Genomic DNA, 14,167 nt, shown 5'->3' with positions numbered 1-14,167 from the left:
TCATCCAGGTGCAAGTCTGTCAGGCGGGATCGGTATTTGTTTTTTATTATGTTCATAGTCGAAAACGTGACTTCACAAAGATAGGTTGAACCAAAAAAGATTGCATCTTCAGATCAACACTGCGGGTAATAGGATATTTTTACCGTCCACAAGAGTCCAGAAATTGCCATATGTTTCGCTGGAGGATTTCAAAGAAAGGTCTGACTGAAGGCTTAAAATTTCCATTTCTAATTCTTCATGATTATAATTTTCGAATATTTCACACACCCTCCCTCCAAGCTCACAAACGTCAACAGAAGCAAAGGGATTATTGACAAACATGATCACTGGTTCAAGCATTGAAAACTGGCTAAATCTGCTACCAAATTCGGACCCAAGAGTTTCAAGATGTTTAGCAAGAGATGAAAAATCACGCTTGCCGCCATTTACTGTATCTGCCATAGATTTCAAATTTGGAAAATGTGAAAGGGAATTTCTATTTAAATGGGCAATCCATACCTTAAGTTTTTTTTCAAATGCATTGACAACACTTACCATACTTTTCATTTTTTTGCCTCAAGTTGTAGCAGGGTCTTTCCTGCTCATTTTGTTGTATCATTTGTTAAAATATCTTTTCCTTGCAATTCGAGATTTAACTCATTTAATTTTGAGGTGATGTCAGCCAAGAATGCTAATTCGATTAGCCAAGATATATCATCATGTTCGTGATAATATTTCCCAGGAGATGATTTCATAAAGTCTCGTATCTCATCCAACAGGCAGCAAAACCATTCGAGTGTTTTCCCCCTACTAAGCCACCTTACATCTGCATGAAGGATGACGTCACCGTACTCCGAATCTAACATACTTAAAATATTTCTGAAAAATCAATGACCTGTAGATGGCGATCTTATAAAATTCACGCCATGAGTTACAATTCTCATGACATGATCGAACTTTAAAACCTTTGCGCTTAAAGCTTCTTGGTGAATAATACAATGATAAGAAAGAAATGTTGGAAATGATTCATCCTTAGCGCAAAGAGAAAGAAATCCATTATTTCTACCAGTCATAGACGGTGCCCCATCTGTTGTTATAGCGACAAACTTTGACAGCGGTAAGTTACTCTCTTTGGTGAATTTAACGAAAGCATAAAATTTGTCTTCTCCCCTAGTATGTCCATGAAGTGGCAATAGCTTGACAAATTCTTCCTTTACTGTAAAATCATTAAAAACCATTCTAGTAAATACACACAACTCAGCAGTGTCAGACATATCAGCACTTTCATCAAACTGGAGTGAAAAATGTTCACACGATTTCAAATCCTGATGTAATTGAGATTCCATATTATTAGAAATCTGTTCAACCCGCCTAGCAACAGTTTGGTGAGATAACTGAAGTCCTTTGATTGAAGATATCAATTCAGATTTATCTTTGTGAGATTCGAACAGAGATTCAGCGGCATTTAGCATAGCTTCTTTCACTACTTTCCCATCACTGAAAGCTTTTTTCCTTTTAGCTAGGACGTAACAAACTTTGTAAGAAGCTATTGCCACCTTACGCGTTTGCTGAACTGGCTTCTTAAACGCACATTGTTGCAATGCTAATTTAGATTTTAGGTCTTTCACTTAGTGTTTTCTTAGTTCAGGCTTAACAGGAAATTCACTGTCAAATTTTTAGTGATTAGTCAAAAAATGTTGCTGTACATTACTTCTTTTAGGAACAGACACGCTAGCATTACACAATAAACACACAGACTTTCCTTTCTTTTCAATAAAGCAATACTGGTCCTCCCATTCACTGTTAAAGTTATAATTTCTTTGCCTCTTAGCCATGTTAAGGGGAGATTAAAAGCCCTTTTGGTGAAAATATGACTTTTCATTTTTTTGCCTCAAGTCGTAGCAGGGTCTTTTCTGCTCATTTTGTTGTATCATTTGTTAAAATATGATGGATGTAAATATTTTTAAAATAATATTGAAATATGGCTTACAATGCTTCATTTTTATCTTGAGGCACACCATACTGCAACACTTTTTTCTAAAACTTGTCTCAGAAAGTATTTTATGCAGAAGGTGGAGACATGATATATTCATTTATTTTAGGTTGGCAGGATTGCCAAAACAGGTGACATGGTATATTCATTTTAGGTTGGCAGGATTGCCAAAACAGTAATGGAGGACATTTTTTTATATTTGTTGTAATGAGTGTGTACCTTCTCAGTATTTTTACTTTCAGTATTATTTGGTTGTGGTGTGAAATATTCATTACTTAGATTCGTATATTCTACAACAATGACTAAACCAAAGGGAGTGTTCAAAAAACGGCATAATAAAGTCCTACAGGAACTTGGCGTTTGAATGGGTAAAAATACTGTCAGATGTTTCGGAGACTTGGATCGATTACGGACACAAAAGGCTGAAATTGCAGCTCAGAACATGATCAAAAGAGCTGGGAGAGAAAGAAGAAACAATAAACTTGGTGTGGAAGATAAGAAACAGGATCCAGACTATGGATTAGGGTGCTTCTAGTCATTGTATGAACATTTATTACTATAATCATGTGTGTAAGTTTTAAATCCTCATTTCTGAAAAACATGTTTTTCTTGTACAAATGACCCATTATCTCAGAAACTATAACAGATAGACACTTGAAATCTTCAGATATAGCTAAGTAACATCTGTTAGTACAATGGATCTACACTCATGTAAATTGCTTTTATATCTTGGGAGTTATGTAAATAAATGTTCCAAAATTTTGGAGAAAAAAAAAGTAATTTGTAAGAAAAATTGAAACACATTTCCCAAGTAAGCTATCATATTGAGTGTAGATCAGTGTACATCATAAGTACCCAATAACCTTCATTAAAAATTTCAAGTCTCTACCTGAACTAGTTTATGAGAAAATGGGTCATCAATTTGGTAAATTTAACATTATAAGCATAGGGCTTTTAATCTCCCCTTAAGAAGAGTTATGTTTAATGAAATGTAACTGACTAGCTGATGTACCCGTGCTTCGCTACGGAATTCTACATTGTATACGGAATTCTAGGTTAGGTACTGTACATGTTGTGAGCAAGATTGTCTTAAATTGCGTAGCTCTTAACGTTACCCTAGAAACGCGACGGGAGGTCACCAAACATCTTTTCTCATATGAAGACTGAGTTAGGGAATTTTTCACTGTAATGGTAGACCCAATTTCATACCATCAGTCACAATCAGGTTGGGATGTTTCATTATAATGCCTTTTTACATCCTCAGAAAGACTGTCTTAGTGGTTTTCCCAACTGAAATGAACATACAATGACATCTAATAGGAATGGCGCGATTAAAAGCAATGCTTTCATTTTATGAAATACTTGTTCAAATGAAACACCACACATTTTCTCACTTTTAACGAACAGGACTATGCTGCCTACTTAACAGTCCAAAGTTCCAGACCTGGAATGACAAACCACAGACAGCCGTGATTTGTGAACACTCTTCGGCTTTCTTCGGCGGGGAGAGGGTCGAATAGTGGAGACTCCCAGGGCAAAAACTATGCCCAATTACTATTCTGTTTCCTAGGAGTACCCGACGAATCGGAAAATATCAATTCACTACACTGGCAGCGGAAAAATCTATCTGACTTGAAGGCAAACTTTTCGTTCAAGCCAGAAGAGAAACCCCCTCTTCACTGCTAGTTTGGAATAAATTGAATGTAGAAAGTAATAAAAGTGAAGAGAAAGAAGCTTTTCTTAAGAAATGGCTCTTTTCGGAGTTGAATTTTGAGTTATTTAGTGAATATTGTGGTGCCATAATTCGGAAAATGCCTAAATTGTTATTCTAGACCAGGCCATACTACTACTACTACTACTACTACTACCACCACCACCACCACCACCACCACCACCACCACTAAGTGAGGCTCTGCCTTAAGTATGCATACTGCTCAAAGAAACAGCGTGTCAGAGTAGGGATCGAATAGCTGAAATACTGTGTTACGTACCAGCTGTATCACAAAATGTATGGACCAGAGGAATGGCATGCTGAAGAAGAAAGTTTTCTAACTCCTCGGCTATTTCCCGTATTTCAGTCAGGCTGTTATATTTGGAGTTGAGAGGCAGCATAAGAGACAAAGAACATCACAATAAACAATGGTCAATGTAATGTTATTGTTGATCAATGTTACGCACTTTCGATATTATACTCCTTCACATTTCGTTTTCTTCTGACTCTGAAATACCACTCTTATCATAGTCGGTACGGTAAAACTGAACAAAAGATAAATGATCGGAAATTTTATTCTCTATAACTTTTTTATATAGTACTTTTCGATAGGACCAATAACATTGGTATTTAAAAATTACACTTTATGCACCTTCTCCTAAACTACAATTTCATCCAGGATGAATAAAATTGTTTATAGCTTAGACTGTAGTTTCTTATTCGCCGACTCTATATACCGATTTTCATTAAATTCTGTTAACCCATTTTCTCATGGCTCGGCGATGATATGGACTTTTTTAGCAACAAAGTACAAATTCATGAATATCTTTGTTATCATAGCCGGTACGGTAAAAATGTATAGGACATAAATGGTCGGAAATTTAATTCTCTATAAATTTGGTTATGTAGTATTTATTGATACGACAACTAATAATATAAATATTTGAGAATTACATTTAGGCCTTCCCCTAAACTATCATTTTACTCAGCGTAAATAAAATTACTTATAGCTTAAATTGTAGTGGCTCATTCTCTGACTTTGCATACCAATTTTCAATGAAATAGTACCACTAATAACGTAAAAATTTAAAAATTAAATTTTAGGCCTTCCCCTAAACTACCATTTCTATCAGCGTGAATAAAATTATTTATGGCCTAGATTGTAGCGACTTATTCCCTGACTTTGCATATCGATTTTTATTAAATTCTCTTTCGCCGTTTTCTTGTGATACATGTACAGACAGACAGACAGACAGAAATTACGGAAAAGTAAAAAGCGAATTTTCTGGTTACTGTGGACATGACCGATACAGAAATACCATTCTTTTCAAATTCTGAGCAATGTACAGACAAAACTCTTATTTTATATACAGTATATAGATTATAAACTGAATAATTTAAAGTTTAAATAGTAATGAAAAAAAAGCACACCAAACATGTTGAATGTACAACTTATCACAACACAAGGCACTCAAAACGTATTCCATAAGCCCTGCATAAGCTCACAAGTATTACAGAATGTTCGCTTGAAAGCTAGGGACTGGGGACATTCTAATTGCAGGACTTTCATAAATCGTTTGTTCATTGTTTACGGCACAGCTTTGTTGGGATTAAAGTTACTTAGTGGGCAAATTGGGTGTCCCATTGTCGTCCTGGTGAAACTCTGTCATAGTAGGTAGTTTATGGCATTGCATTCAAGTGAGTCATAAGGAAGCGGTTCTGTTTGGCAGAATAAATATGCGGCTATATTTGGCTCCGTGAGTAGAGAGGGCCTTATACCTGGCGCTAGCACCCCCTCAGTGTGCAGTTTGTTGAGGATTTCCCTTTGTCGCAACTACTTACATGTCGAATAGCTCTCTTTCTTAACCTTTCTTCTATCTCTTCACTAATTGCGGACACGAGTCGGTTAGGCCTATAGTCGGCATCAACTCAAGTCCTAAGCGGTCCCTTTGATGGTATGCAGGTAGGCAACTGAAAAACTGAGGAAAATATCCTTCCGCGTGTGAGCACTTCTTCTCTTTCCCCTTCTCCATCTTTGTTCTTCTGCTCAACCTGGCGGGTAATGTAAGCAGCTTTCATATAACATGTATAACATCAAAGGGACCGCTTAGGACTTGAGTTGACTCAGGGTATAGATCGCATTTATGGCTTACTCAAAGATCTTCGTGTATTTGGAGGTACAGATATAACAAATTTCCTGACTTTGAGGATGGTATTTTAAAGAGAAAAGTAAGAATATTTATTGAAATGCAAAAATTTTGTTTTCAAATATTAAGTAAAATTTAATTTGGAAATTAGTTGCGAAGAGTGCCATAAAAGGGCACCTCGGGCGCCGCGTTGGACAGGGCTGATCTAGGTGGTGTTATAAATGAAAACCTAAATTGGAATGAACATGTTACACATATCTGTAACAGAGTATATGCCTCACTCCATCCTCTGAAATACCACCATAACATTTTACTGTTAAATATGAAAGTCAGGCTTATAAAAACATTAGTTCTCCCTTTATTCTATTATTGTGATGCTTCATAGATGCTATGAAAGAAAAAATTAGAAAGATACAAAGAACCATGAATTCCTGCATCAGATTTATATTTTCGTTATGCTACGACACTCATGTCACACCTTATTAGCAACTTTCCCTCTTGAAATTTGAAGAACTCTGAAATCTTCATGTAGCCGTGTGTGTTTAGACTGCTAACTACAAGAACTTCCCAGTATCTGTCATCAAACTTTACTCACCTTTCCTCTTTTCACCAGCATAAGACACACTCTGTTACTATACTTGCCATTCCCTTTAGCAGGTCAGCTGCCTATAATCGATCATTTATTGCAACAGGTACTAGATTATGGAACTCTATTCCGAATAATGTCTGTAGCAGTAACTCACCAGAGTCTTACAAGTCTTCCTACAGATAGCACTTCTTGGATGCATAAACCAACGGTGTGAATCTTGGGGGGGGGTGTTTTATGTAGTTAATTTTCCTTTAATTTAAACTTATTTTTTAATAAATTTCATTTAGTAGTTTGACAGATGATATGTACATATCGGTATAAGTATTATGTTGTATTTATTTTGAATTTATGTTGCAAATTAGTTTATTTTAAAATATTTAATTACCGAGCTCGATAGCTGCAGTCGCTTAAGTGCGGCCAGTATCCAGTATTTGGGAGATAGTAGGTTCAAATCCCACTGTCGGCAGCCCTGAAAATGGTTTTCCGTGGTTTCCCATTTTTACACCAGGCAAATGCTGGTGCTGTACCTTTAATTAAGGCCACGGCCGCTTCCTTCCCACTCCTAGCCCTTTCCTGTCCCATCGTCGCCATAAGACCTATCTGTGTCGGTGTGACATAAAGCAACTAGCAAAAAAAATATATACATTTAATTCTCTACAAATTCTCTGTACAATGATGTGGTTAAGTGTAAGAGAGGATCATGAGTCCTAACTTCGCCACTACTAAAGACAAATAAAAAAAAATTATTAAAAGATTCTGCACTTGTTAAAAATAAAAAATACATAAACAGCAAATAAAAATGCCCCACACATATCTCCCTCTTCTAACAATTGCTCTTTTCCCAACCCGCCTATATTGTTTTTAAAACAAGGTGCTCCAGTTGTACATGTGTTGAGAAGTAAATTTAATGGTCTTTTAACAGATTAAACCATCTTATATACAAGCAGGAGTTGCTTCAATTACTATGATGAAATTTTAAAAAGTAATGCACAAAACAATTATCAGGTTTTGGTGATATGTGCCAAGTATAGGGTTTATATGAAAGAAGAAAAATTAAGTTATAGTAATGAGCAAGAGTTTCATTCCTGTGTTTGAGAGTTTTATGTTGCAGCTTGTGATAACATAGTGACAAATTTCCTCTTGGTGATGAATTTTTGAAACGTGCAGTAATTGCTAATTTAAATTTCATCTATAGAATATTTGATCAAGAGATTTTGTAAAATTATAGCAGATGCAGAATATGATAAACTTGAATCAGCATTCGCATCTTACCAGGGTGACATTTTGTCTGGTGACATATTAAATTGTACTAGTTTTGATGTTGCTAGGAGTAAAGTTGCAAATTTAAACAATGAAAGTGGCCAAATGAAACGTAACACTTTAACTAATGTTATGTTAGCTGTTTTATCAGTGCCACACAGTAATGCCCAAAATTCAATGCTGTTGATATCATAGTTATAACCTCAGAATCTCCAGCTGTATGTGGAATCAAAACCATGGGGGTGTGACATTTTCATTTAAGAAATTCTAAATGCTTTGACTACAATTTGAACCATAGCAGTCTTGGTGTGAAGCAAGTGATGTAGTCATCTACCCTGCCCTTCTATTAATTTCAGGATAAGATTGGTAACTACGTGAACAAAACGTTTGACATAGTCAAGTCATCACTGTGTAATATAATGAATTCACTTTCAAGCTGCTTTGTTTGGCCTTTTATTTCTTGCTCGTGATCATTATCAAGAATTATATCTCTACTTGGGCTCTCATTACAACAAAAATCAAGAAAACGTTGCATATAAAAAATTATAGTTGCTGTTATCTTCAACATCATCACATTAGCAAACCACTTTCATGACCTAGGAGATTAACCTAATAGCCTCCTGCTTGGTTGGTTCAGATTCCACTCCCGATTCTGTCATGAATTTATGACTCGTTTTAAGGGTTTGGAAGAGAGTGCACTTGGCCTTCAGAACACAAGTGGGAAATTTATAACCAAGTTTTTGAGTCCGACAAAACTTATACATTTTCTTTTCCAAGCATTTTCTAATAGTATCTGTTACTAACAAAAGTGTTTTTCAAGTATTTTCTAGTGATTTCTTTGTCTTGTATTAGTTTTGACAGGCTGAAAACTTAAAACTGTGTTGAAACTGAAAAGAAATGACTTCCACTTTGATAGGATACTGGGAAGGGTGCCAAGTAGAAATTTGCACTCATTGTCATTCTAATTGTGGATTGCTGTAGTTCTCCTCTATAACTTGAGGCAAACACCAAAATTGTACCAATATATAGGGCATAACCACTTCCTTCATTAATACACAAGCACAGACGCAACAAGCACGTAAGTTACCAGACAATGTATGCACGCTAAATACATTGGGCTTTTGAAGATAATGCTCTAAGCCCATATATGGGAAATGTCACTCTCAGTGATGTTAAGTATTCAACAAATCTTAAGAACTTTTTAAAGAAGGGTTTAATTCTCTGTACTTTTATGAATTGTTTAACATCTCTCCAAAAAAAAAAAAAAAAAAAAAAAAAAAAAAACCACAAACTTGAAAAAACTGCTTTACTAATGTAGTGATAATTTGTTGCACTGGTCTGCACTGATGAAGAGTGTAAAACCTGTGCAGATTTAAACCTTTACTATTACCTTCTGTACTAGTTCATATTGAATAAAATTCAGACTGAAAGTGAGAATGCTTTGAGTGTCTTCAGTTGTAATTGTAACACTATCTGTTAGGTATTAAAATATGTTATCTCTGGAATTTTGAAATACCATTATTATAAGTACTTATTGGTAAGGATATTTCCGATTATGTTAAGTTGAAATTTTTGGACGTATTTATTTCCCAGATTCATTGAGGCTTGAAGAAATTTCCTTGTTTTGTACAGTTGTGTTGTATTTTTATTTTTGTATGTTCTTTGTGTGCATTGTTTGCTGTACTATTCAGAAATTTCTTGTATGTGTGGTTCACTTTTAGATCTGTGTGTGTTTTATGATGTGTGCTATGTGGTATGCAAGGAGAGGGTGAAATTATTGTTGTGTGAAGAAATAAACTTGACATCTTCATCTTATGGATAAATCACTGCCAACTTGGTCTTATGGTATGTTCTTGGTGGGGAAGTGTGTTTCTTGCACACAGTGGAGTATAAAAATATTTTGATGGTGAAGAATCTTGTTGAAAATTCTGTGTCAAGTTGCATTATCATTTTAATTTTCCTATTGCCACGTGGGCTAAACCAGTTTATAGTTCATTCATATAGGAGGTTCACCTTTCCGCTCTGATATGAGCTATAAGGCCACCATTTTGCCATAGTGTCTAATAAGACTGACTACCAACTTCCTAGATTGGGGTTCAATTCCCAGCTCTGCCACAGTTTAAGACTGACATTAGATTCTGGTTTGGGGTCATGCTGGCCATGAAGGGACAATCAACAAAGATGAAGAGGAAGGAAAGGAAAGTCTAAATTACCCTATCTCAAATAAATGACTTGGCGATCTTACTTACCTTTTGGAGGTTCCAAATGCTGCCTAAAAAGTATGGGTTTACACCAGGCAAATGCTGGAGCTATGCCTTAATTAAGGCCCTGGCCGCTTTCTTCCCACTCGTAGGCCTTTCCTATCCTGTTGTCACCATAAGACCTATCTGTGTTGGTGCGACGTAAAACAAATAGGAAAAAAAAAGATAAGAAAAAAAAATATGGGCCTGATGGTTGACTGGATGAGCTGGAAGACCTTTTTAAAAGCACAGTAAATGCAGAATCACCCATTGCTTTTATTTCCTTTCTACCGGGCCAGTACAACTGCCTCTCCCGCTGAATTTATATCCTAACTGTTTATCACTGATGTACAATATGCTTGTGTTTGTAGAACATTTCATATACATCAAGGAGAAATATTTTCTATCAGACAGCTGTTACTTTAACAGTCCATTCGGGCAGAAATTTGATTTTTTGATTACTAGAATATCATTGTTGTATTTATAAGAACTATGTGCAGAAATAAACTGTAAATTGTGGGTTTTTTGAAAAGTGGAATGTTCTATAGTAATATATGTCTTTCAGGTTTCCCGATTTTTTCATGGCGTGGCGAGACAGAAGAAGACTTCTGGTGGTGTATAGATAAATGCGTAAATGCTGAAAATTGGCAGCCAAATATGATACTAGATGATGGTGGAGATGCTACGCATCTCATGCTTAAGAAATATCCTGCACTGTTTAAAGTGATCAAAGGTAATTAATGTGTTCATTTTCAATTAATATGCAAAGTATTATTTTAAATGCCATTGTTCTTAAATGGGCTTCATATTTGACTACTTTTATAATTATTTCTTTACTTTTAGGTATAGTTGAAGAAAGTGTTACAGGAGTTCATCGCTTGTATCAGCTCTCAAAAGCTGGTAAACTTTCAGTTCCAGCCATGAATGTCAACGATTCTGTCACTAAAACTAAATTTGATAATTTGTATAGTTGCCGTGAATCTATTATTGACAGGTAAATGTTTTCCTGAACATTCATCAATATTGTTGTGAACAGGGCATATGAAATTTATGGTAGTGCATGTTTTTATAGCAGTTTTTGTTACAAATTTGGAAGTATCCATTTTAAGTAAAATAACTTACATTCATGGAACCAAGCATAACATTATATTGGGGCAACCATTTAGTTTTATGCATTCATTTATGTAAGTGGTTATTTTTTTATTTTCCTGCTTTCATTAAATTTTATTAGAAAACTACATTTTTCAATGATGCACTGACAGTGGTTCCTGTAGAAGTAGGGTAAGAAGGAGAATACCGTGCATCTAAGGAAATATGTCTATAGTAACGGAAGTGTTATCTGTACTGGTGACATCAGTTTTGCTCCATAAGCACAGGGTCTTATCCGTTCGTGAACCACTGCCTACTGATACCAGTAATTGAAAGAAACATTCAGATGTACGATCGTGTGGTATTCCCTACCCATAGGGTAAAACCATGCAGAGAGTGGGGGTAATACTGCACAGAAGGAAACAGTATCACTGCATGGAATTCATGACAAAAATGTTTCTAATAATTTATGAGAGATCCAATAGCAAAAGGTAAAAAATTAAAAACCAAAAATTATGAAAATATCGTTTTAAAATGTTCAGTGAAATTTTCTGGCACATATTGCATCATTATTAATGTGTCTGTTCCTAATTTATCTACACTCGTAAGGAGTCCGGCTTCATGGCTAAATGGTTAGCGACCGAGCTCGATAGCTGAAGTCGCTTAAGTGCGCCCAGTATCCAGTATTCGGGAGATAGTAGGTTCGCACCCCACTGTTGGCAGCCCTGAAGATGGTTTTCCGTGGTTTCCCATTTTCACACCAGGAAAATGCTGGGGCTGTACCTTAATTAAGGCCACGGCCACTTCCCTCCTACTCCTTACCCTTTCCTGTCCCATTGTCGCCATAAGACCTATCTGTGTCGGTGCGACATAAAGCAACTAGGAAAAAAAATGGTTAGCGTGCTGGCCTTTGGTCACAGGGGTCCCAGGTTCGATTCCCGGCAGGGTTGGGAATATTAACAATCATTGGTTATTTCACTGGCACAGGGGCTGGGAGTGTATGTGTTGTCATCATCATTTTATCCTTATCAGGATGTGCAGGTTGCCTATAGGTGTCAAATCAAAAGACCAGCACCTGCTGAGCCGAACTTATCCTCGGGCACGCCCGGCACTAAACGCCATGTGCCATTTCATTTACACTCATAAGGAGACTAGTAATGTTCAACAAGAAAGTTAATGAGTTGAAAATGCATGACTTTTACTTCTGGGGCTGATGACCTAGATGTTAGACCCCTTTAAACAATAAGAATCATAATCATTTTACTACTTCGTTCTTTCCTTCTTCATCTTCTTGCTAAGTAGGCATAAATCACACACATTTTTTCAGGTGTGTCTCAGGCACAGCTTTCCAAATGTTCCCACAAAGCGGATAATGCACAGCAATACCATAGCTCCTTATCCTGACTGTATTTGCTACAAACTAAGCATATGTTGGCATCGAAGGGATTTTTACTTCATCTACTTCATTGTCATCACACAATTTCCTTTCATCAGTTTTATGTGACTCATCAGATTCTGTTTCGTCCACACAGAATTTTCTTTTTTTTTGATATCTAATCTATTCAGTCAGACAAGCTCTGCTTTGGCTTCGACTTGATATCTAGTAATTTTTTTTCTTTTTTATTATTATTTACATTTTATGGCCTTCATTGGACCACTCTAGCCAACTTTACACAAAGAATTATTCAGTTTCCTGTCATTCTCTCTGATCTTATCCTTCTTCATCGGAAATCACCCTTCCTATTGTCTGTTTGTTGATTCTGATTTGCAGTCTGGTTTCATTGTTTGTGAGTTTCTTGATTTTGTTGGTTTTGTTTCTTAGGTCTTCCACTGTAATTTGTAGTTCATCCATATCTTCCTTGATTTCTGTAATCCACTTAATGTTGCACTTACTATTCTATAATTTTTCTATTATTCTCCTGATGATTCTGTTCTCTGGTGTCCTGATTAGATGTCCAAAAAATGAAATGCGTTTCTTCCTGATTGTGCTCATTACTGGTTCTATTTCCTTCTAGACTGTTTCATTAGAAGCTACTCTCCAGTGTCCATCTTTTTGGTATGATTTTTTTTTTTCTTTATGGGATTGCTGCTCAGAGAAAAGGAAGTACAAAGGAGACTGGACATTTGGAATGAAAATCTGAAGGAGTTTGGAATGGTAATTAGTAAAAAAGAAAACTGCGGGGGGGGGAAAGAAACCAAGCAAACATACGTGCCGCAGACGAAGAATACACCTACGGTACCCCCTGCCCGTCGTAAGAGGTGACTAAAAGAGGTAACCAAGTGATGATCAAATTAGAACGATGAGACTACTTGTAATTAGTACCATCACGCAGGGAACACTGTGGGTTGCTTTTACTTGCGCGTAGTACTATGTTAGGTACAAAATAGGTTTGTGATTAGTAGTGACAGTGTGTGGCTCAGGATGCATTTTACAGTACCTGTGATTCGTACCCCTATATGAGCAACTATTGGTTGAGCGACACCATGGTTCTGCCTTACCTATCCTTACTACCCACTATGTGAGGAACACCACGGGATAGTGCGGGTCGCTGTGGTTAGTCCGCTTATGTGAGGAATGCCATAGGTTTTTGTTGCCTGTATAGGTTTGCGTTGCTTTTTAAATAGCGCCGCAGTGAGCGAAACACTATAGGTCTGTGTTACATGTCCGAATTCCATTACCTGTGAGTAGTACCATAATGTGTGGAATACCGCGAGTCTACGCTACTTTAGATTAGTATCGCAACATGACACATAGCATGGTTGTATTTTCCTAGCGATAAGTACCATTATGAGGGGCCAATGACCTGGATTTTGGACCCGTTTTGACTACAAGCATCATCGATTCAGTATTGTGCTTTAGAAGCAGTCCCTTGGTCAGTAATACTATTGTTTAGCACTAGTTTCTGGAAATGTAGGTTGGATCCACTGATTGTTTTAACTTCTGTCATAACACTTCATCTCATTTCGTACCATTAGTGGCCGATGACCTAGATGTTAGGCCCCTTAAACAAGCATCATCATCATCATCATCATCAACATAGATGGAGAATGGTTAGAGAATGTGGAACAGTTTACATATCTGGGTAGCATTATTAATAGAAGTAATGAAATTAACCCTGAAATAATAAGACTAAGTAAAGGTACAACATTTTATCGTCA

The 14,167-nt window shown here is 36.4% G+C and overlaps 1 protein-coding gene across 2 annotated transcripts in view; it reads left to right on the top strand.

The window, feature by feature from the left end:
• Positions 1 to 14,167, top strand: part of AhcyL1 (Adenosylhomocysteinase like 1) — a 472,277-nt gene that overhangs the window by 365,453 nt on the left and 92,657 nt on the right. For both annotated transcript variants that reach the window (XM_067140830.2, XM_067140831.2), the window contains 2 exons: positions 10,485 to 10,652; positions 10,763 to 10,913. In XM_067140830.2, coding sequence (XP_066996931.1) covers positions 10,485 to 10,652; positions 10,763 to 10,913 — 319 coding nt within the window. The remainder of the gene's footprint in view (positions 1 to 10,484; positions 10,653 to 10,762; positions 10,914 to 14,167) is intronic.

Source organism: Anabrus simplex, chromosome 2, assembly GCF_040414725.1.
Source record: "Anabrus simplex isolate iqAnaSimp1 chromosome 2, ASM4041472v1, whole genome shotgun sequence".
Taxonomy (NCBI): domain Eukaryota; kingdom Metazoa; phylum Arthropoda; class Insecta; order Orthoptera; family Tettigoniidae; genus Anabrus; species Anabrus simplex.
The sequence above is the reverse complement of the archived record's forward strand: the minus strand, read 5'-3'. Positions and strand labels throughout refer to the sequence as shown.